At 36.1% G+C, this 24,225-nt stretch overlaps 1 protein-coding gene across 17 annotated transcripts in view; it reads right to left on the bottom strand.

The window, feature by feature from the left end:
* ERC2 (ELKS/RAB6-interacting/CAST family member 2) overlaps nucleotides 1-24,225 on the bottom strand; it is a 430,969-nt gene that overhangs the window by 244,552 nt on the left and 162,192 nt on the right. For 5 of the 17 annotated variants that reach the window (XM_032120320.1, XM_032120321.1, XM_032120322.1 and 2 more), the window contains 6 exons: nucleotides 21,254-21,394; nucleotides 20,569-20,709; nucleotides 17,148-17,183; nucleotides 12,078-12,107; nucleotides 11,042-11,235; nucleotides 6,138-6,149 (listed from right to left, as the gene is read on the bottom strand). In XM_032120320.1, the coding sequence (XP_031976211.1) occupies nucleotides 6,138-6,149; nucleotides 11,042-11,235; nucleotides 12,078-12,107; nucleotides 17,148-17,183; nucleotides 20,569-20,709; nucleotides 21,254-21,394 (554 nt within the window). Of the gene's footprint in view, nucleotides 1-6,137; nucleotides 6,150-11,041; nucleotides 11,245-12,077; nucleotides 12,108-17,147; nucleotides 17,184-20,568; nucleotides 20,710-21,253; nucleotides 21,395-24,225 lie in introns of all 17 variants that reach the window. The other 12 variants (XM_032120326.1, XM_032120327.1, XM_032120328.1 and 9 more) reach the window with 9 other exon arrangements.

The raw sequence follows: 24,225 nt of genomic DNA, 5'->3' as shown, positions 1-24,225 counted from the left end.
CCTTTAAAAAGCTCACAGATTAATACAGACCACTACATATGCACGGGGGAGTAAAGTGTTTTGAATGCAAACTTCTTAAAGGAGAAATAATAAATAAACAAGTATTCCTTGGTTTTGTTACACATACTCAAAAGAAAACAAACAAAACCAAGAAATGTTTACATGTCTATTTTCATAAAGGCCACATCACTTTGGAGGAATACTTCATTCCCAGATCTCAATGAATTTCTTTCTTTGCCTGTCTGACTAACCTATTGCTAACCTATAAAAAAACAATCCTGTATATCCTGTCACAGGATTGCCCTCCTTGCCTTCATTATTCCAAAGCAGAAAATCCAGCAGACCTTATTCCCTCTCTTTTCCTTTTCTCTATGAAAGAACTATATCTTCCCCTCTCTATTTCCCACTGAAAAGGAGCAGGAGCAAGACTTCAACTCCCTTTACAATTGCTTAAACTCCTAACCTGTGTGACAACATAACCTGTGACCCCACGGCTGACCCTGTGACAAAATTTCATTTTTACAGTTGTGCTATTTGATCTTGTAACTAAAAAAAAAAATGTATTCTACAGTGACATAAAGGGAAGTAGCTCAGCTTCCTTAGCATGTCTATTATCATCTGGGATGAGAAAGAAAACTTGAGTGGATGCCTCCTGGAGAGACAGGAAAATGTTACCAGCCCATTGCTGGATCCCCCCGTTGCCAGGATGGCTAACAGGACATTAAGACCTTCCCACAGGAAAGAAACTTATGAAAAATGAGTAAAATTTTGTTGCCTTTTGGGGAAGAGACTTTGGAGGCAGGTAATTCTCCCCGGTTAACCTTGGCTAAACTGACTTTATCTTATAAAATAAAGGCCACTATTTTCCACATGCCTGAGAAAACATTATCACAAGAAATTAATATAATCTCTCACTGAAGAAGAATGCTTGCTCTTCTTTCTGCCATTCACCTGGTGCTGAGACTATGGCAAACTCCATGTCACAGTTCATCTACACACCAGAGCTGGGAGGTACCCCTCTGTGCTCTCTTTGATAGAAAGAACTGGAAACCAAACGACCAGCACAAACATGGGACAAAAAAAAAGTCATCCAAACCAAATAATATTTTTAAAATATCTAAAAAAAAAAATATTAATTCCTATATCACTTATTCTCTAGTTGAATGCAAAAATTCCATAATTCCATCAGAATTAGCAGCTAAGATAAATGAATTTTAGTATAGTCAATGTTTTCATTACACTTCCAGCTCCTATTACTGATGGCTTACATAGCTGCTTCAGTTTCACCCAAAGGAGCAGGCCTGCCCACAGAGATCTGTAGGTCTCAATGAAACCCTTCTTCCCATCCCCTTACACTCCCCCCTTTAAATATCATTATTTCAATTGCTTGAAGGCTGGCTTCAGGTTTCTTAATACTCACATTATGACAATTTTTCAGCGAGACAATTACTTTGCCTCCAAATGCACCACAAACCACTATTATTGTCCTGGGACAACCAAGAACTCTGCCTGGTAGAAATAAAGCAAGTGTCACAGAAGTCACTGAAACATTTCTCACCTCAAAGACAGAAACGTGGGAAGAAGGGTTTACCTAACACAAAATCTGGGAAGTTTTCCAAAATCTTTATTTAAGAAGTGTTTAGTCTGACACAGTTCCCTCATAAGCCCTGGAGAGACGGTAGAAATATCCACATGAGGATAATGCATGAATGAAAGAGACGTACGAAAATCCTGTTCCAAACTATGGTTCATGTCACTTTGTTTCAATGCAGATCTGCACTGAAACCCCTGAAACTCCGACCCCGTGCATTGCACTGCTGTCTTCCTCAGCACATTCCTGCTGGATGACACTCTACATGAACATGTGTGAAATTTGTACCAGAAGACTCATCTGTCACACATCTCTCTCGTACACCCAGGATTGTCGTGCTTTTTCTTCTGATCTCCTTCTTTAAAAGGAAAAAAGAAAGCGCTGCTGATGACAGCACACTAGATGAGAGGGATATTTGATCTGATTTAATACAGCAATTGCTTGCTCAGCTATTTTATTAATTGAGACCATTAGCAATAACTGTAAGCAGTTACTGGAAATCATTTGTTGCCTGAGATTTGCAACCAAGGAGTTGCAGCCCTGCTACTGCTCCATCAGCTCCCCAGCTGTAGTCCAGAAAAGCTTTTTTCTTTAAAATACCAAACAAACAAAGCATGTCCACACAAACAAACAGGAAAAAAAAGCTCCACCACCTCCTGACTCTTTACAGTTTTTCTCTGCATCCTACTGCTCCACAGCATGTCCAGCCCAGCCTGACAGCAATCAGGATCACACCTCCTCTGCAGCACTCCATGTTTCATTGCAATTTCCTTCTGGATCAAGGCTTCTGACTGCAACTCCTGGCTCACCCTAGAAGTTCTCAGGATCAATCCAGCCATTACCATTCAATACATAAATCAAGCTTTCCATACTTTTGCAGTAACTTCTTCAGATGTTCAAATAAATCAGGTACACTTTGTATGCCTCTTGTTTAGACATACCAACTTCCCCTTATTATAAATCCAGAGCAGAGCACAATCACGTTGCCCAGGTATGCTGCTCCTGCATTGTGAAAGCAAACAATACGAGTGGAAGGAGCAGTTCCACCAACAGCCCAATTCCTAAATTTAGTGCCCCTGTCTCTTTTCAGTCACAGCTTTTTGAGGGTAAGCTGTGCTATCTCACAATGATTCTTCACTCACACACTCCTCCACCAAGCACAGGGAATCCTGACAGCTTTGAGCCCAGGCAGTCACCAAGCTCCCCAGGGAGTGCTCTGGGGCTACTTTATTCACAGGTTCAAGAGGTAAAGGAATCTGCCCTTTGGATCTTGCCCCTGAGGAGGGGAGGCAGCAGGTCTGGAGAAGCATAAGAAATATTGATGTCTTGAACCAGTAACCGTGAAAGGGAAGAGTAACAGCTCCTTATGTGCTCTCTTCCCCAACACAAAGTTGTGGTATCACATCCAACCCAATCCAAAGTTGATATTTTTCCTTCAGCAAGGTAGAGCTCTTTCGTCCTCATATCCACTTTATACTGCATATCCATTTACTTTATGGAGTATTTACCCTCCAAATCAAATCTCAAAAAAAACAAATCACTGTGAAATGAAAAATACCCTTCCCTTATTTAAATAATCCCATTCTACTTTAACCTTTGCATGGCTTTCAGCAAACTGAAAGTACAGAACTAAGCAGACAGGTTCAGTAGTGAGTGGGATGAAATTGAAGAACAGCGAATCCTCTTGTCCCAGGTCCCTGTTTGTATCTTTTTATTGTTCATCACTATGATTTCTGCTTATTTTTAAACATATTATTTTACTTTTTTGTCTTAAGAAAGTAGAATTCCAAATAAATAAACTTTCTACTATTTCTTTTAAAAAAATGAAATTTACAAAAGTTTAAAACCACACATGTAATCAGATAAATCTAAATAATCTGTTCTCAAAATGTCATCTCTTTCAAAATATTTAAATGCTAAAATATTGGTTCTGCATATGTTGCAAACAGACTAAAAGAGGAAGACATGTCAGCAATCTGCCTGTTATCCAACGTGACAACTATGTTTCTCACTCAGAATAACCAGTCTCTCAGAAGAGTAATGTATATCACAGATTCTCTCAGTTTTCAGTAGTACACTATCTCAATTTCTCCAGGGAAATTATCTTTGAACAACATATCACTCTGCCCTTGGAACCATCAAACTGACGTTTGACAAAACTGTGGATGGCTGCAGGTTAAATTTAAAACTCTGTTGAACCTTCCCTTGCACATCTCACTGAGCTCTGGCCTCCCATGGAAACAATTAGGAAACATCAGTGCTGGTGGGAAACTTTCTAGCACTGGTCAGTACAATACACATGGAAAAAATATTCCATCTCCTCCTTATGTGCAGGTAGAAAAGTCTGGGGAGTACACAACCTGCTGTAACCTAAAGGTGGGGGGATGTCACTGTACTGATGGTTGTGCTCAGAGTATTTTTATCTTGTACAGGCAGGTGCACACAGGGGGATTATCCAATGTATTTGATTTTCTTGTTTGTCATCAGAATCAACAGCCCACCATGTCATAAAACAGATGCAGCATTTTTCTAACCATAATAACCTCACAGAAGTATGGATGACTAAAATGACAGCTAAGAACATACTGATTAGCAGAAATTACAGAAATCAATAGATTTGTTTCTTAAATTAACTTTGACCTTAATGAATAGTCAAGCTAACAAAACACTTCACTGAATTCCCACAATAAATCCTAATCATACTCTACAACTTAAACTGGGATTCTAGGAGTGGAAGTTGGCACTATTACGAGGACAGCTTCCTTCAACAAGGTCAGTTGGTTTTTTAGGTCAATAAAACATAACAGAAATTGCACCTCCAACTGCTGAACAAATGTTTCTGCATACCAATCACCAAATTGCAGTGAAATCAACCATAATGACAACCACATAGCATAATACCTTTCTTTAGGCTCTCTCGGGCTAGAGAGATTTTCAATCAGTGTTGAGTATGCTCTGATAGAAAAGCAAAGTGGTCACATTCAGACAATAATTTCATCATAGCCAACTCCAGAATAAATGCATTTAATTAACTTCTGAAAAAAAAAAAGGTTCTGAAAATAAATTGTTGAAGTATTTTCATAATCTAGGTGTAGTAACTATCCCTTCAAGCACAAGTGTGCTTGAAGTAGATGGACAGTAAATTTAGAGTTCATCCAATTCTTTACTACAATCAATAAGCCTAAAATCTCAGAAACAAAATTTTTCAGCTGGAAAGTAACTTGTGATTGTGAAGTGCACTAACGCACATCGGGGGGGAAAGTCCTGTCAATCTTTTTGCAATGAGCCAACTTCAGCTGTGCAGTTCCAAGACATCCCTGTCAGAAACTTCTCTGACATGTCTGACCTGTGAAATGTGAATTGTGCTTGGTTTTGAGGCTGACCAAAACTTTCCAAAGTTCTCCCAAGCTCTGCTTCTTTATGAATAGAGAACAATGCTGTGCAAAAAGTACACTTGGACAGAAAAATTATTAACACTTCAGAACTGAACATATTATAAAGGCAGATTGAACTTTCATCATGATTCTAGTCAAATGTGCTGCATGGCAACCTGGAACCATATCTGCAAATGTAACACTTGGGAGCTGAAATCTACCTGCAAAGTCTTTGCAGTGTACACCCTCCTTTAACTCCAGTCCCACTGATCTATGACAAAACACTTTTGCATTGATATTGGTGAATCTGTCATCCAAACCATATGCAGTAACTAGTTTCTAAAACACCAAGAAGATGTTTTAAGACTTTGCTAACTTCCAGTTTACAGCCACCCATAAGCATGAGAAAGAAAATTAACATCAAGGCCTACTAAAAGAAAAAAAAATGTCAACTAGATAAATTTTTACTTCCAACAAGCACCACAAGACATGTAATACTTGAAAAGTTTACTCAGAAACAGTGTGCAAAGACAAATGCCAGCTGAACTAATCTACAACCTGGAAGAATTTAAAACACGAACCTAACTAGACAAGGTTATATACAAACACAGCATAAAAAACACATACAGACAACTCCTTTACAGTTATGTGCTGGTCCAGAATCTGGCCAGCAAAAACAGCTAAAGGTTTCAGAACCACTGCAACTCCTCGTATTCTGTTTGTAAACAGTAAAAGGGACAATGGCAAAGTATTAAGAGTAAGTCCCTGATCTTAGGTATAAATCTCTCTGTATATAATGGTCACTCTTCATTACCTGCTGGGTTGGGTTATCTACTGAAAAATTATTCCCAATGTTGAACTCTCTAAACAAAGGTAACATAAGCAAAACCCAAAGAAGAAAAAAATCTTCACACAAAACAACATATGAATTGAATATGTTGTTAATAAACATTTTTTTCTTACAGGCTTTCAAGAAAAAGATTAATTTTCTGTAAAGTTTCTGGTCTAGAAATGAAATGACCAAAAACTTCACAACAGGGACAAGCAGAATAAAAACAACAAAATACAAGCAGAATTTAATAATGTGGAATCAAAATAGCCAAATAAATGAAGCATCAATGAAAACCTTCATTGTGGAAGGAGCATTAAGTAGGAGAGCAGAAAATACTGACCTGGAAGTCAAGCTGGTTGGAGTAGGGATGAAAGCAGCAATTTGGAGAAAAACAGATAGGGAGGAAGACAGCAAAAGAGAATAAAGGGAGGAACACATTAGTTCTTTAAAAATATAACAAGCAGATGTTATATTAACAGATTATCAAAAAAAAAAAAAAGAAAATAAAAGAAAACAAGGAAGGAAAGGGAAGGGAAAGCAACAACTAAAATAAAATTTATGCAGAGATATATCCTTGCTGTGCACTAAAGAAAACAAACTTTAAAGTAAAAGGGCATCTTGTCACTGGTGGGTAGCAGAAAGACATCCATATTTATAACCATCCAAATTCATATACACACCAAATAGAACAAATACATTGGATGAATATTGGTAGCATTTGCTGCCACACAAAAATCTCATCATATGCCACAAAGTCTTTCATTTGAACTACCATAGGGTTGGTGACCCTCATTCATCAAGTCTTCCAGTGGAAGTCAAAGAAGCTAAACAATTTGGCAACTTGTTCAAAGATATTTAAAAGTTCACAAAGCACTGTACCTAACAATCAAAGACAAAGATTTGACTCCCTACCCCAGAAATGCAGCCCCTTCCAATGCTGACAGCAAATTTTTAATTCAGTATGAAGAAGAGCATCAATACTTCAGCACTGAAAACACCCTGATTTTGGTAATTTAATTTGTTAAAAAAATACCTAACATGTCCTTTTCAAATAAGTAAGGCCAAAACAATCCCCATGCAGCTAGACTAATCCTTAAATCTGTCCCACAGCCTTTTGTGCGCTTAGGGAAAAGAGCATCTTTAACAGCCATAAAAGTACTTTTTTTAAAATGCAATTATTCAATATGCTGATGATTTGTCTCTTGTGCATTGACTTGTCAGTGCTGTGTGGACTTACCTTCATGAGAATTCAAATCCAAATAAACTCAGAATGAATTAATTGTAGTCTGAATACACATCTGTAGTGTTATATACCTACTGCATATGAGAAGTAGATAACCAAAAAAAACCCTTCTTGTTTAAGAACAGTCGGGTTTGTCTCATAGCTAGTATAATATTTTTAAATGGACTTTCATATTGCTGCAATCTTTGCTGAGAAGCTACACTTAGCCAAGCAAATGATCAAGTATCTCACATACCACTGGGGAAAAGTGGATCCAAGATTTTTCAATCTTCACCATGTTGTCATCAGTTTCTTTCTCTTTTCAGTCTAAATCTACCAGTGGATAGCTTATCTTGCATTATGTGCCAGTACCCTTTTACTGAAATCACTCTTCTTCCCCTGCAGTGCTTACGCCTTCCAGTATTGACACAGAACAAGCATCCCTACAGAGGTGGTGTTTTGCCAGAGACACTGTTGCTTAGACCCCTCCTGTGTCATGAGCACTTCATTCCTTTGTACCAGCTCTCTCTCCACCTGCTTCCAGTTTTAATTCAACTTCCTGGAATATGACTGACAAGAAGTACACAGCAGTGCTCCACACGGAGCCTTGCCAGCACCTGATGACATCAATACCTTCCTATCCTCGCTGCAGATATTTGTTCTGACATATCAGGATTCACTCCTCATTACTTAGATCTCTGCTTCCTTATTTAGATGGCTCATAATGGCACAGCCATAAGCATATTCACCCAATCTTTCTTTTCCTAAACTGTATCAAGGATTATCATTAGTTTATATCAGGCAGGCTTACTGGTCCAAACTTCACAAACATGCATTTTATGTTATTGTATTTCACTGCATTTTGTGATTCAAACTCTCTATCACATTTCATAAATATACTTTTCATTCTAACCCCATTAATAAAAGCTTTAAACAATATACTCCTTTAATCCCAACAGTTCTGTTTTGGATGCAGCTCCCTCTCCTTGGTGAAGCCCTTTGCATTAAAACTGGAGCTGATCACTGTCTTACTCAGTTTCATTTACATTATAAAAAAAAAAACACCCACAAAAGTAAAAACCAAAAAACCCTGAACCACATTTCCTTCATCAAGGAAACCAAAGAAAAACAGCAAACTAAGTTTAACAAAAGCACATTATACATTAAATATATCTTGCATTTAATTTTAAACTTTTTAAATTATAAACAGATAAATTGTAATAAAAGTTATCAAATAGCTTTAGTATAGAAGAAGGAGTAGGTTCTCCTGTGTAGTAATAAGAAACTGCAAAATACAAAATTAATGTAGAGAGAATTTAAGAAACAGAACAATGTGGTTTTATATATGAGCAATAATATTAATTATTATTAATATTAATAATATTAATCTGAAGTGATGATGCTCAGAAGTTTCTGAGCCAAGAAAATCACATTAGAACAAAAAAAGAATCACCATTCATATGAAGACCTCTTCATAATTATTAATAATGTTCATCTGCCAAGTAGCACACACTTATAAATTTAACTGCCCATATCTCAAAGCAGATACTTCTGCCCCTGAGTATTTGATACTTTCTGTGTCAATACTTTCTGACTAGTAGAACATTAGTATTCCTCATCTTGTTTTAACTTTTTGTTTGAACTTGTAAATGATAACTTTATTACATTTACATTACTTTTCAAGCTTATTTATACAAGCACACCTCATTATGTTGATGAATTTATATGCAAATATAATAAATACTGTGACAATACCACAGCTTGCAATAGTCTAGATTATCACTTCCTCAGGAATTTATGCTTATATATTTTGAAAATTTATGTTGTTGCAATTATCTTGCAATGCAAAGACATTGGCAGAGCAGTAAACATGGATTCCAACAAGCTATGAATAATAAATGCATTTTAACATCACATTCATTTTCCTACAAGACCCTGGAGATGCCCTTGCATCTGAAGTTTGAGGAGATGTCAAATATATGCTAAAGGTCCATAGCAAAGTTTAATTACTCCATCACATTCTAAGTACAGTACATCATCTTCAAAAGTCTGCGTTCACTCAGCAGCAGCACATTATTTTCTGAAAAGTTATTTCAGGGTCAACATCCTCATCAACAATAACAGACTAGAAATTGGTGTTCCAAAACTTCACTGCTAATAGTATAACAAATTTGAAAAGAAAATTAATACAAAACCAGAAAATTCTCTCCATTGCATCATCCATTACAGGGTTCTCAGACTATAAGAACAGATTATATGCTGACAGTGCTGTACCAATATCTCTGGATCCCTTAGTTCCTTGTCTTTGTAATTATTGTTTTGCAATCAATAATTTTCAATTTAATTCAAATAAATTTACTGGTCTCTATCAATTCTTTATGTCCTTTTACAGAAACTATTTAAATCAAATTAACATTTCCAGAAATTTGAGATCACTTCATCACGATCGTCTTTTAATTTTGTCATTTTAACATTCAAACATTCAACACGTTCGTGATTGCTACCTAATAAAGGCCTTAAGATTATGCTCTTGAACAAAACATTACTGTGCCTACTACTGAGTCTGGTGTCACACAATAATTCAGGTTTTACAGTGCAAGGATCAGTTGCTGTTTACACCTGGTGGTCACACCTGGAGTTGCTGCATTACAAGCCTGGGTCTGTAACTGCCCCTATATCACCTGCATGGAAAAGGCAGCAGTTTCTCAACCCCACAAAACCTCCAACTGTGGTATCTTTTCCAATATGCCGCTTTGGGATTTTGGAGAGTGTAGGCGGAACTCACAGGCATGGTGCACAGAGTGACCACTCTTGGTTACTCACTTCCTCTGAGACCTCCGTTACACATTAGAATAGGTGCAAACACTTGAGTATTCTAAACTCTGATGTGGTGAGAGAGGCAACTGCCAATTGAATTTGTCCTTATGTAAATAATCAGTTCTGTCTTAAATAAAAACCTTTTCTCACTTTGATTTTGAGGTCTCCATTCTCACGACACTTAACCATAACTAAACTTCACCAAACATCTGCAAAAAATAGCAATTTTGGCAGCAGGTAGCTGTGAAGGTTGATAAGCTACCATCAGTAAAAAGTGCTCTACACATCATTCCTTCCATGCTGGTTGTTTTCTGCCCACCAAGGTAACCAACACTTCTGACAGACGTTCCTCTCTCTCATGGTAACGCTCCCTAATGCATGCTTCATCTTGACTGGAACTATAGCAATGATCACAACAATGAGAACACTTAAAAGTTCTTTTTTGGAGCCATGAAACAGTTTTCTTCTGACTTGATCACAATAAAGTAATTATATAAATTATTTGAAAATATAGAATTCCTTCTTTCATTCAAGCAAGAGTGTCTAAGTAAAAGAAGGGAACAAAGAAAACAGATCAATCAAATAAGTATCAGTGTACCATATGGGAGAAGGTTCCACGATCTATTTAATTATAAAGGGCATGAAACAAATGCCAAAACCCTCCTCTCTCCATTATGGAAAGCCTCTACAAACTTCCCAGAACAAGACAATCACTGCCTGGTCAACATCAGAAAATATTCTTTTGAAGCAAAGACTACAGGAGCACTGGGAAATAGTTACAACTATTATTAAATATCCATGAGACAGGTTAGAAATACTTACCAATACTTTTCAGAACCTCTGAGAACAAGTGATGATGTTCACACTTGAAGAAACGTGTGGGAACAGGTCTGATTCACCAGTTACTAGAAAGACAGGCTTGTTCCGCAACACGGTTTGCTGTGAGGTTTGATGTCCCTGTAAATTGTACATGACTTTTCCTGTATGTGCTTGTTTTATAAAGAGTATTAAAAAATGGAAGCCTTAAATATTTCCAAAGCCAGCAGACAGGAGATGCAGTTCTCAAATAGCCCTTTTTTGCTCTTTACAAGGCATAACAAATATTCTGTTAAAAAACGTACTCTGCTCTTAACTTCTCTGCTTTGAAATGAAGATCAAGTAAGCAAAAATGCTACTCAATGTAAGACAAATAATACAAAAATTACCTTTCTAACTCAGCAATTTTCTTATCTTTGTCATTCTTCTCATTCTCTACTTCCTTGAGTATTTCTAGAAGTCTGTCAACCTCAGCCTGAGCTTTGCCACATTCTTCTCTATAGTACGATGCCTCTTTGTCAAGCTGTTTCATTCTGTCTGCAAATTCTGGATTCATCCGTGCCTCCTCTTCAGCTTCATGAGCCTTCAGAATCAATATTTCAAAAAAGATAAGGATGACAATGACTTAAATAGCTTTAAGAGCTTTACCTCTTCAGTCTCGGAGTTCAAGTTTTCATTAAAAAGGATTATGGGTATTTCTGTCTGATGACACTTTTCTACAGATGCATTATAAAAAGAAATGAAAATATTTACATAGTCAAATTCTATCATCCTGAAGGGGGAGGGGATTCATTAAGGGGGTTTTACATACTCAAGTAACCCCATTTTAAAGGTGTTTTTTCAAATTTAAAAAAAAAAAAATCATCTTGTAATTCATTCAATTCACATTAGGCTCAGTGTGTTTTGAATATATAGGCAATTTCTTAACAACTCATGTCCTCTTTCCCTATACATAAACACACACACTTTGTCCACGTATACAAACACAGATACATATATACATATTGTATATATCTGTATCACCAGATGCCTCAAATGCAGTTTGATACAAAGATTTTAAAATAAAGAAATTGTTTTAAAAGATAAACCAGTAAACTAAGAAGCTGCCTTCAGCAGACATCTTACCCAATAATCCTTTTTATCTTATCATTAATACTTAACCTGAAACATCAGAGGAACAAGCCCATTGGTGGAAACAGCACAAACCTGGCAAACACATGCATGGATGGGTGGCAGTTTCACAGACAAGAGAGAACGCAATGAAAACAACAACAGTGCAGAGCCCAGTCCAACTCCCATCAAACCTAATGGCAAAAAACCAATTAACTTCAATGGGAGCATGATCTGGCACCAAGTGCTTTAAACTGTTGGCTGGAATAATCACAGACAGATGGAAACAACAATGCACTGCAATGCTTAGCCTACCCCTTGCTTCCCATTATTCCTAATTGGCATCTTCAAAGAGCAGGCAAGGAAAAAACAAGTAGTTTAAGGCAGTGCACATTAAACATAGAAAATTCAGGTAACATACAGGATTTTTACAGAAATTCATGATATTTAGAACTGAAGGTCCTCCAACTATCTTAGTACACAAAGAAGATGTGGACTTACTTATCCTTCTTAATTTCAGGGAATGGACAATGCAAGCAAGCAATGAAAGAAATGCAGATCAAAATGAAGCATGCACGTTTGGGAAAGAATTAATATATACTACAGATACTAGGAGGTCCATATTCTTTGCAATGGTTAAAATTTTCTGAATAAATAAATAACAAGTCTGAGTTTACTATAAATAAAACAAAAAATTGAAATTACCAGGGAAGAAACTTAGGGGGTTTGCATGTAACATATCATTTAAGCATGAGGATAATAAGAAAAAGATAGTAGATTTGAAGTGTTACTTATTCTACTCTGAGATTTTTATACAGAAGAAAGACTTCATTACCAAAAGAAGCCAAGGGAATGACATGAGGAACCTACTGACCAGCTTGCTCTTCAAAATCTCTGTTTTGATAATAATACATGCTCCAGTCCTGAATTCCATGCAGATGCAGAACTTCTTGAACACAGAACTTGCTTCAAGGTAACATTCAAGGAGTACCTTGATTTTACTCTTTGGGTGAGATGCCAGAAAGAGATTCCTTTTCAGCCTTATAATCTTTCTCAATAACAAACTTGGATTTATTTTATACCAGTTGTTAATTACATCAAAAAATTAATTTTCAACTAGCTTTGTAATTTTTGAAGCCAATGTAATACTCAGACTCAAGGCCAATTATCTGAGAAAACACTCTGATTGTCCATCAGTGCTATTATGACATTACACACTTTTTTATTATTGTATAATTTTGCAAGGAATAAAAATAATTCCATAGGTTGGAAAAGGAAAATTCACTCTAGAAAAAATAAAATATAACCCAACTCCCACCTTCAAGACATAAAGAAACTTATGCAAAAGGCATGTTGTTCACTACTGTTCTTCAGATTTCTCCTCCTCTCCCAAGGGTAAATCCAGAATTTCACAGTTCGCCTCTAAAGGCTATTGCTCTTTCATATTGCTCCCTGTCACCTTTCAGTCTTTTCCCTTTACTTTAGTACACAATTAATTTATTTACCAGCCTTGCTGCCATCATTTCATAGAGAGGAAAAATACCCACCTTCCTTTCTCTAACCAGTCTTCACTTTAGCAAAAAGGAACTCTAAGCTTCAGCCCAAACTTTTTTTCCCCATGCACCTCTATCCTTGTCTTGATCCAGGACAAGAAGCAATGCAGATGAGAGAGAGAAGCCCGTCCTCTTTTTTTATGTTTTATTGCCACATTAGACTTTCTACAAGGAAAATGCAGAACTGGGCAAGAACGTGATAGCATCACCAATACAGAGGTGGCAAATGTTCTACTACCATGGAGTATTCACACATCAGCTCAGAAAAGTACTGAATGAATTATCTACTGCACAGCTGATAAGTGAATCATCACCTGAAATAATAGATATATTCCTCAGTTTAGCCCTTTTAAATCTTTGCTCAACAGCAGGCTAAGGAAAGCAACATTAAGTTGCAAAAGTATTTTCAGTTCTTGTGTTTTACTCATGCTATTCCATATTTGTAGGATGTGTTTTTGGAACCTTCTGCATCACAAACTGGGTCATTGCATTTCCCCAACACAAAGTGGAACCTCTAAGGTATGATTAAATCCAGTGTGATTAAGCATCCAACCTGTGCAGGGTTTTGAGGTGCAACACAGTTATCCATAATGTCACATATAAATCAATGTAAGCATTCAGTTACTACAAGGTTATCCTTATTAAAAATATATATATATACCAGTATTGCAAACCACCAATTTAGCTGATTGCCTCTACTTTTCAAAGCACTTATAGAATCTTTTTTGGACTATTGGCAGGAACCAGATTTCTACGAGGGTATGAAAGAATGAAGAAATAAAGGAAATTTAGTTAAAAAGGAAAAGAAAGAACAAAAAAAATTTTTTTACAAAGAGCTTTCTGCAGGTGGTACTTTAACCTGCAATTCCCTTTAAGGGAATCCTCACATTGTAAACAAAGCTGCTGATACTAGAAAAGAGCAATACACAATCCATCTACATTCCCAGGACAAAGGCATAGAATTACTTATAAGGCCCCATTTTATTTTATGGCTTTGAAAGATATGTTTGGATCTGAACTAGGCACCTTTTTGAATTTGTTGTGTACAGATCAGGGGTGATTTGTTGACAGATGGAACTTGACTTTTGAGGTCAAACAGTAGGCAGAAAGGAGTAAAAAGGCAGCTCAGTTGATACTGACCCTGCTCCTGCCAGGACAGTGCAGATTTCTTTGGCTTTTCTGTAGGCTGAACTGTTGGATCAGTTCTAGACAGAAGCTGCATGGTTATCACATGAATCAGAAAGTCTCTGCCTGTTTCTGCTATCCTCTCCTTTTTTTGGTTTAATTTCTGCCCCCCCTTTTACTCTCTAAGTTCTCTGCTACCTGGGAAAACACATTTTCTGTTTCTATGGCGCTTTTATGGGTAAGAGGAACCAGTACATGTGTGTTTTTCAGCTTTCTTAAATCTGTGTCTGCAAATGATAACTCTTGTGTTTGCAGATTAGGTTAATTTCAAACTAACCCACTCACTTTTTCTCTCAATATTATGACTGTGTTGTTGTATGTTATTTTTACAATTCAATAAAAATAGCATATCACTCTACTATTAGAATTTCACAGATTTTTACATTAATTATGTATCTGTTCTGATCTTTGCTTCATAAGCATTGCAAATGCTTTAGAAGAAAAGTAGTATTTCCTTATGTAAACCACAAATTTCCTACAGAAACACCACACGAGTGAGGCACAGCCATGCAACATGAAGTATTTAGGCTATTAAAATCTTATGGTACAGTCATGCATGTCTTATTCTGCATAACAAAAACGGATGGATAGATAAGTATTTCATTTTTAAAGCTTTAGACACCAACATACACAGAAATCAAGTGGGTACTTAAAATAAAAAAAAGGAACAGCAGAATTTACATGCAAGAAATTACTTTGTAAGATCCTTCAAATTGTATTACTTTCAACAATAAATGAAAAAAAAAAAAAACACCCTTGCTGTCACCTGAATTTTCTTGTCTCCTTAAAACTCATGGGGTTTTTATTTAACTGTAGGGACTGCTATAAGTAACTTGAAGTGGATTCTGCAAGTAGTTTAAATTTTAATCTGACATTTGTCTGATAAAGACTTTGGAAACTTTAGTCCATAATATTCAGACAAAGGGTCACCTGAACTCCAGACTCAGTACACCATTATATTTTCATTACAGCACAAAATCTCATTGGATATTTCAAAAAATTCACCTTTCAAAACATGAAGAAATGTGTGTCCAATTCTATTCACAGCTTATTCTCATATATGTAGGAGAAGAAAGAAGGTGAGCAAGAAAAGTTTATTTTTAAAAATCATCTTGTGTGTATAGTATGATTGCTGCCTGGTGCCAAAGGAAAAGGATCTTGCATCCATTGTTTTAAAACTTCCAACAGGCTGCCCTTTTGAAAATTAAGCACATAAAGGCAGAAAAAACAATTAAGAAAAGGACTGACTTTAGAATACTGCACACAAACAGATTAGGAAGTAACAAATGAATGCTATACAGTAGAATCACTAATATTGAGCTAATGACTGCATTATGTGGCCAGCATTTATGAAAACCAAGCTAAAAACTAACAGTAAAAACACTCCAGTCTGAAAAGACACGCACAGGAGCAGTGCAAATGATATGAATAGAAACATAACTACCACAAAGGTGACCCAAGATGATACAGAAGGGGTTTGTCATTGAAAGGGACAAGCTCTCTCTACAGCACTGTGCTGTTGCGCTACAATTTATGACTAAATTCTAAACACAGGTAACCAATAACTTTAAAAGTAAATACAGCACGTTCTGTAGGACTCTTTTCCCATACAAAACTCATGACATATCCATTACATGGTTAGAAGCTACAAAACCCAACCATAATAGATTCCAAAGCTGGAATCCTGGTCCATTGACACTAATGGCAAAGCTGCCATTGACTTCAGTGATGGCAATACCTCCTCTAACGTGCAGTATCACATTACTTAAGCTACAAACCCAGCTCTTCTATATATACACTACCCCAATTACATAGTGATTCTGACTAGGATTTACTATGTAAGCCATAGCTTTTAAATTGCTCTTACAGTGACATCATTTTTCTGTCCTGTGATGCTCACAGCACGTTAAAGGTAACAGTCTCAGCCAAAAAGATGGAAACTCTTCTCTGCAGGGAAAATGTTCGCTGCTGCTCTTCCTCAAATTGAAAATGGAGTCAAGTCAAAGGAGGAGATATTGTGCAACTAAAGTAGGCATTGGCAAGAATATTAATGCTAAACAAGCCAAAGCAATGCTGTGCTTTTGCAAAAACTGCCTTTTGCATTCATCATTTTATATTTCAGTTATCTTCTTCACTTAAGTAAAAAATTTCCATGTTCCTAATGTGCTAAATGTATACACTCTTTCAAGAGTAGAACTGATCTATTTCAGTCATATGGACTTTTGACAATACTACCAGTCATTTCCTAGATATTATTCACCTAATTAACTGAGTCACTGAAGATAAACTGAATAAATCAGGAGTTATATAAGTTTGAAGGATCAAATAAAGTACTGCACGAGGAGGAATTAAAAAGCAAAGCAAAAGGAAAAAAAAACTCTGCATGCATTTTCTAATGGAGAAGTTGAGGACCTAAAGGCTAGGACGTTTGTTTCCTCAGAAACACAGTATGTACCTATTTAATACATTTCAGATTCTTAAAATGGCCTTCAAGTCCACAAAGTTCATCTATTTGGATATAATGGATACAGCATAGTGAGCATCAGGAGTGTTCTGCAAAGCTCCACAGAGGAAGAGCACAACACAGTAAGAGAATGGATCCTCATGCTTCCATATGTTACAGCGGGCATTTTAAAAATGGACTTACTGGATTGTACATCTGATTGAACAACTGCTCAGCTTGCTACATTGCAAAGTTGGTAGGGAGTGAAGCACAGACAGGAAAAGAAGGAAAGATCCAGGAAAACAGCATTAGCTCAACAAAATCAGTGCATTTGCACAGAAGAACTTGTCATTAAAAAAAAAAAAAAAAAAAGTAGAAATTTAAGATTCTAAACATTCCTTGGTGAAAGTGAGAGGCACTGGGAAAACTTAAATGTTGACTTTGGCTCCTAAAAAAGAATAGCTGGAGTAAGAAATTTAAGGTTTGTGTTACTTTCCCTTTCTCAAGTTAAATAACCCATGAAATAAAGAAAGGTGTCCACTTTTGATGATACATTAAGTGCTGGTCTCAAGCAATGAATCACGAGAAGTGCTTTTGGCTGAGGCTGCAATTTATCACCAAAGCTTCAAAGACAGTAATAATAAAAGATTAATTAAATAGTATCATTAAATTTATTACTTTCCTTTTGTTTAATACAAGACTGAATTTTCTATGCAGAATGACTTTTGAACAGTACAGCTTGGCAAATAGTACTTTAGCAACTGCAAATATGTCAGTAAGCAAGTAAATTTAAGATAATGAAAAACAACAAAAGAAGGAAATTCTAGAGTGGATAATAAAGATTATATATACACACACATATATAAAACACTTTGCTACCTATTAGGTAATTCCTGCTGTTCTTTCACTAGTAGTAATACCAAGTAACTCAATAAAAATCTGTAGAATTTGGGGAAAAAAGCATTGACCATTCTCTGGTATTCAGAATTTTTTCTTTTAAATTTTTTTACGAATTTTAATCTATAGTATTTGTCACAAAATGTTCAATAAGCATGTCTATAATTTAAAACATTATTTTGTATACCAAAATATAGCACAGTCACATGAATAATTACTTTGCACAAATATCCACTTTATTATTTTTTAAATGTGCCTAATGCAGAAAATCATGGGTTTAGAATCAGCATTTTTTTTTTCTTGCCAAAATGCAAAAAAATCCAGTTCTGCAGCAGTGAAAAATATTTGGATCTAATCAGGTCCAATAAAAAATGTATTATCAATAAATTAATCTTATTGTCTCCAAAAAACAGAAAGCAGGGAAAGCTGGGGAGGAGAAACTAAAAGTTGTTTTGGCGGTTTTTATTTACAGAGAAGGACTTGCCCCTTGTGCACATTTTCCTGCAGACATAGCACTCACTACCATTAGTGCTCATGCACAACTAACTCCAAGCAAGTGTGCACAGAATATTATCTTCATATTTCCCAGTTTAATTTTTTAAAGCTTCTAAACCAACACTGAACTATAATTATTTTACAGCACCATAACAAAGTACCTTCTCTATGATATTTTTAGAGAGGAGTACTGTGTAAGCTACATGGAATTTTTTCAAGGAGACAGCCCCTTGGAGTGGGTTTTGAAAGAGAGATGTAAATATGCCAGGTCCCTCTGGCTCCTGCAGCGGTTGATGCTCCCACGCGAGCACACTCACGGGACTCCTGAGCTCATTTATGACCCGTGTCTGTCCCTGTCCCCTCCTCCCCTGACCCAGACATGTGCAAGAGCAACCCAGGTTTCTGTTTCACTCAGTTTCCTGAGGAGTGAGAACACGGTGCAGGTATTTTTCTGGGGACCAATTACTTTTAACACAGGGCATTTACAGGTTTGAACATAAAGTATTTCATTAAAGAAAACGTGAATTGAAAATGACTGTTTGGAGTCTACTGTCATTAACAGTCACTGTTTCTGTTCAATTAAGCATGCCCAGAAAGAAGGTTGTAACTACATTTTATTGTGGAAATACCTGGTCTCCTACAAATGGTGGGTGAATTTCCATTGGGGCTTATGCTGTATTTATGATATAATAAAACTATTATGTTTTCAACTTTCATTCAATAATTGTTTGTATTTATACACAAGAAACATGCTCCCTTTTTATACAAAAGACATCCCAGACACTCTCTGACTTTTATAAGTGCTTGTTTTTCCATGACTGTATGATGTGTTTATATGTGCAGTCATAAACAATTGACTTAGGATTTCAAGACCTTCGAGAGGATTTTGATGAGGTTTTTTTAAGTGATCTGTGCTTCCAGGGTTCTTTTAACTATATTTTTTAAATGAAGAAAAAAATATATTTCAGATTGTAATTAAGTATATGTTGTAGAGGAGTGCAAAGTAAACAAACATATTTTCTAACAAACTAAAAGGCTTCCAGGGAAACCTTTTCTTTGGGTATTTTAATTCTGTCATCAATAGCATTTTTAAGCTACCAGACATTTAAATTATTTGTGTTTCCATTTGTGTCTGTTTATTGAAAAAGCTTCCCTTCCTCTCAGCTAAAGCTCTAACTCAGGCACCTAATTCCACATATTCGTTCTGAATTAAAAAAGAATACAAATGTAAGGTTTACAAGCTGGTATCCTTTGTACTTTGCAATACCTTCTTCACAGGTCAGGCTATTGAAACAATGCTTAATCCCTGAGCAGGATACTACTCAACCTGGGTAAAAAGAGCGTCACAATATTATGCTAACAGTGATAACATTCACAGAACAGATATTATTTACCAGAAAATGAAAAATTATATCAATATTTAAAACAAACAAAAAAAATTGACATACACTTAGTCATGAATTGCAGAAGGCAAACGTAATGCCTGACCCCATCAAATACGTAATGAGAACAATGAGAGCAGACATTACCAAATAACACAGAGAAAGGTCAAAGAAACAATGGTATCAAAACACTTGCAAATCATTTAAGCAAAATCTAGTTTATTGCAGCAGTTTAAGTAAAACCATGTTATAAAATACAGGGTCTGTATGTTTTCCTTCAAGTGTCTGCTTCCACTACTTGCCGAATAGAAATACTGAATTGCCAGCTGAGATAAACTTTTGATTATTTTGCTTAATTATCACAAACATGTGTTCACCAACAAAGCCAAAAATACATCAAAATAAAACCTAGCTGGAGTTTTCAGTGTGGAAGCTGATTTTTTTGATTGGGAATTCCAGCATTTCTTGGACAAGCCTTTACTTTTTTTCTCATACTGCAAACATTTCAGTTTACTTCTAAAAGTGGTGTTAATTCACATACATATAAATTGCTGGTTTGATAATTTCTTTCTGCCCTTTACCCTCCAATGTCCTGCTCTCAGTTCATCTGTTTGTTGCTGCTTCTCAGAATTCCCTCACAGAGGTACTCAGGACAATTTCTGAGGCTCACTAGTCACTTTGGTACAAACCTCTTGAGAAAAAGCAGTATTTGATGCAAGCATCTGCAAACAGCATAAGATGGGTAGATTCTAGATTTACTCCAGAAGAGTAAATAAGCTCATCATTTCAAAATGAGAGTATGGGATGCTGATTTTTGTTTTGCTGATTGTTTGTTTGAAGATGGAACTTACCTTTTTCAACTGTGCTTCCAACTTACTACACTCTTCTTTCTTTTGTTCTATGGCTATTTCTAAAGACTTAAGTTTGGAGTCTCTTTTCAGCCCTGCTGAAGCCAATGAAGATGCATGTTCTTTGAGATCGATTAAACTAGACTGGAAAACGACCAAGAGTAAAAAGTTAATTCCTAGTCACCAGGACCCTAACTCATTGCCAACTTAGCAATCACTTGGATCCTGTTCCCCCTCCCCCAAGAAGAGTTGACTCAAAGATAATCATTGATAGCAAAAGACACCGTTTTGTGGGTACAGCTGGAACCACAGGAGCTGGCATGCAGTGAAACATGGAAACATTCATAATACAGATGAGCTCGTGTCATACTCTGGAGGTACAAACACACTGAAAACTATTTCTCTAACTGACAAACAGAAACAGGAGCAGCAATGGAATATCTGAGCCTAGTGGAAGCTTAGGTAAACGACCAAGTAGAGATTACAAGACACAACTGTGTAAAAACTGAAGCAATATTTTATGTACAAATGAGGACTGTGAAGAATGCTTAAAAAAACAGCAGTTCTGAAACTGACCACTGAAGTGGCAGAATTTCAGTACTTGACATGATTCAAGAGTAATCCTAATGCACTTTCTTTCATCATAATGACACAGATAGAAGAGCAGAGTTTTTAAGAAAAGACTGACCTCTTTTTCTGTCAATTCAGCTTGTAAAGCATTAACTTTCTCCTTCAGGTCCTTGTTTTCTTTTTTATAAGATTCAATTTCTTCAAGTCTTTCTCTGTCATCTCGATCCCTTTGCTCCTTCAGACGCTCTATTATTCTTTCCTAGCACAGGAAAGAATTGCAAAATGGAAAAGTTGGGAATCATTTTGAGAAAAGACAGAATTAAATTTGTTTGCATTACATAGCACTTTTTAAAAAAAAATCTTCAGAAGCAGAGAATGGTTAATGGTATCAAAGTCAATGCAAGATTTATCTAGATTTCAAAATCATAAGATCAAGGTTTTAAATACTTGATAACAGTAACACAGTCCAGGAACTTCATTAAAGAGCTATACTGATATGAACATGTTTAGTTTTGTGATAGATGTGGAAAGATATTCACTTCAATAATGTGTTTCCTGTATTCATAAGTGATTGAAGTATTGAATAAAAGTCCAAAATAGGCCATGACTAGTTTCCTCAGAAGCCATGACTCTTTTACTCGGCTTAAATTTTGTTATTACTCTACAGTGCTTGCAATAAGTTGTCAAGGTTTCAAATCTAATTGGAAATCAATCACTTGCTAACTATAAATAACTTACAGCTCACTTGTATTATATGTTGAGACGTCAAAAAAACAGATGTCCAAGACACAGAAAAAGTATCCTGATACAAATTAAGAAATCCAAAGGAAGGTTTTCTCTAATTAACAGTAACCCTACAGACATTTTAACTGATCCATGTTTTTGCATATTTTGCTGATTTCCAATTGCTATCACAAGGCTTGCTGAAAATCACCAGTCATTGATTGGGTGATTAATTCAAAGGGTGAAATGTAAAAAAGCAGATGCAGTAGTATGGTTTTGTTAAGCTCTGATTAAGTTCTACAAAATCACATCCTATCAATACTTGAAGGACGCAAATACTAATCAGAGAGAAATAGTTAGGGTACAGTGAAATAGCCACTAGAATTGCACTTCAGCTGGGAGCAGGTCTTTAAGCAGAGTATCAGGAGAACTACTGGTACCATTTGGGCAGTGGCAGTCAGGGGGGCAGTAGAAGCAACGTAATTTAGGTCCTGCACCTGGGTCAGGGCAATCCCAGGCATAAACACAGGCTGGGCAGAGAACAGACAGAGCAGCCCTGAGGAGGACGACTTGGATGCATACAGTGACAAAAAGCTCAACATGACTCAGCCATGAGCACTCACAGCCCAGAAAACCAACTGTGTTCCTGGGCTGCATCCAAAGCAGCGGGGCCAGAATGTCACAGGGGGTGACTCTGCACCTCCATCTGCTGACACCCACCTGGAGAAGAACTGCATCCAGCCCTGGGGCCCAACATAAGGACACAGATGTGTTGGAGAGAGTCCTGAGGCTGCTCTAATGGAAGGCGTCCCTGCCCACAGCAAGGGGGTTGGAACTAGATGATGATCTTTAAGGTCCTTCCAATCTAAACCTATGATACTAAATAACTTCAAGGTTACTTCTAATAATGAAGAATATAAATTCTTAATTCCTTGAATATTAATATTAAAATGCCAGCCTCCATAAAGTGGAATAGTTTAATCATCATAAACATTCAGATTCCACCTGGTTATATTCAGGATTAGTTTTATACCTACTCTTTCTAGAAGATTTACTTACTCAAATGATTTTTTCATCTATAACAAATTAAACATAACACTATTTCATCTTTTTAATGAACAGTATATTTTTTTCTCAGTCAATCACAAAAGAAGACTAATTTATCTGTCAGCTGCATAAGGCTAAATGTCAAAAATGTGTTAAAAGGCCCTAATATACCATGTTTTACTTGATTAACAGCTAACTTGCAGAAATCCCAACAATGTGTTCCTGTTTCAGTCTTATTTGCATTGGCCAGCTTTCCTTATGCACTAATCTGGGACCTCACAGGTCTAATCTATTTGCACTTTATCACAGAAGCAGGAACTGAATTGCTCCAGCATATAGCTCCATTATCAGACATACTCCATTGCTTATCTGCTGTATGCTGCTACAGTAGGACCAACTTTATAAATATCAGCTTCATGAAAGCAACCTCTTGAGCTGCTTTGGGCCAGTCCAAGAGCTGAGATATTCTTTGAAAAGTTTCTTGTTATAACATCAAGGAAGCTGATAGCACTTTTGCATAGTCTGATTTTCAAGCTTCTTTTTCTTTTTTTTTAATTGCAATGTAATCCTTATTGCTGTTGTTGAGAATGCCCAGTGCTTACAAAAGGCTCTGAAATTAGGGAAAAATAGCTGAATGAATATATTTTGCTGCTTAGTTCCAAAATTAACTCAAATGAAAATGAAGTTGATTTGTTTCTGATTCCTGACATGAGGACAAATCATACCAGCAATGTCATAGGAAAAACACTAAGATTAAAAGAAGTCCATTTCAGGAAAATTTGATGTTGTTTTATGATGTCTACATTAATTTCTCATTTAGTGTTCCCAAGATACCTAATCACTAAATAAGAAAGAAAATCAAGAGACAGATACTTGGAAAAATCTATTTTCATAAAGAATAAGGAGATATGTTTTCTAATTCAGAGCCAAAATCTCAATCTGTGTATTTTCAAGAAAAATGCAGGAAAACATTTGAGTTTTGGACTTTAAAAATAGCTTTATAAGTCATTCATATCATATGATCATGTTTTAGTTTGTTTTTCTTCCTATAGAAGCTAAGAAAATTAGATTCCAGTAAATTGTGGTCAGCTAAACTGGTATGAATAAATTTTATTTCTACTTTTATTTTTAAAAGAGGTTCCCATGATGCTCTTGAAGAATTTTATTCATTATTTTCAAATTAAAATTCTAAGAACTATTGAATGGACAAAGAATTAATAAAAAGCAACAAACAGCCTAATCTCAAAGTATAAACCAAAATTACATAGTTGTAAAGTAGGCCTGATACAATTTCTAGAAAGAAAACAAAGTACACAAGCA

This window comes from Corvus moneduloides, chromosome 11 (assembly GCF_009650955.1).
Source record: "Corvus moneduloides isolate bCorMon1 chromosome 11, bCorMon1.pri, whole genome shotgun sequence".
Taxonomy (NCBI): domain Eukaryota; kingdom Metazoa; phylum Chordata; class Aves; order Passeriformes; family Corvidae; genus Corvus; species Corvus moneduloides.
Note: the sequence above shows the minus strand (reverse complement) of the source record. Positions and strands in the feature narration are given on the sequence as shown.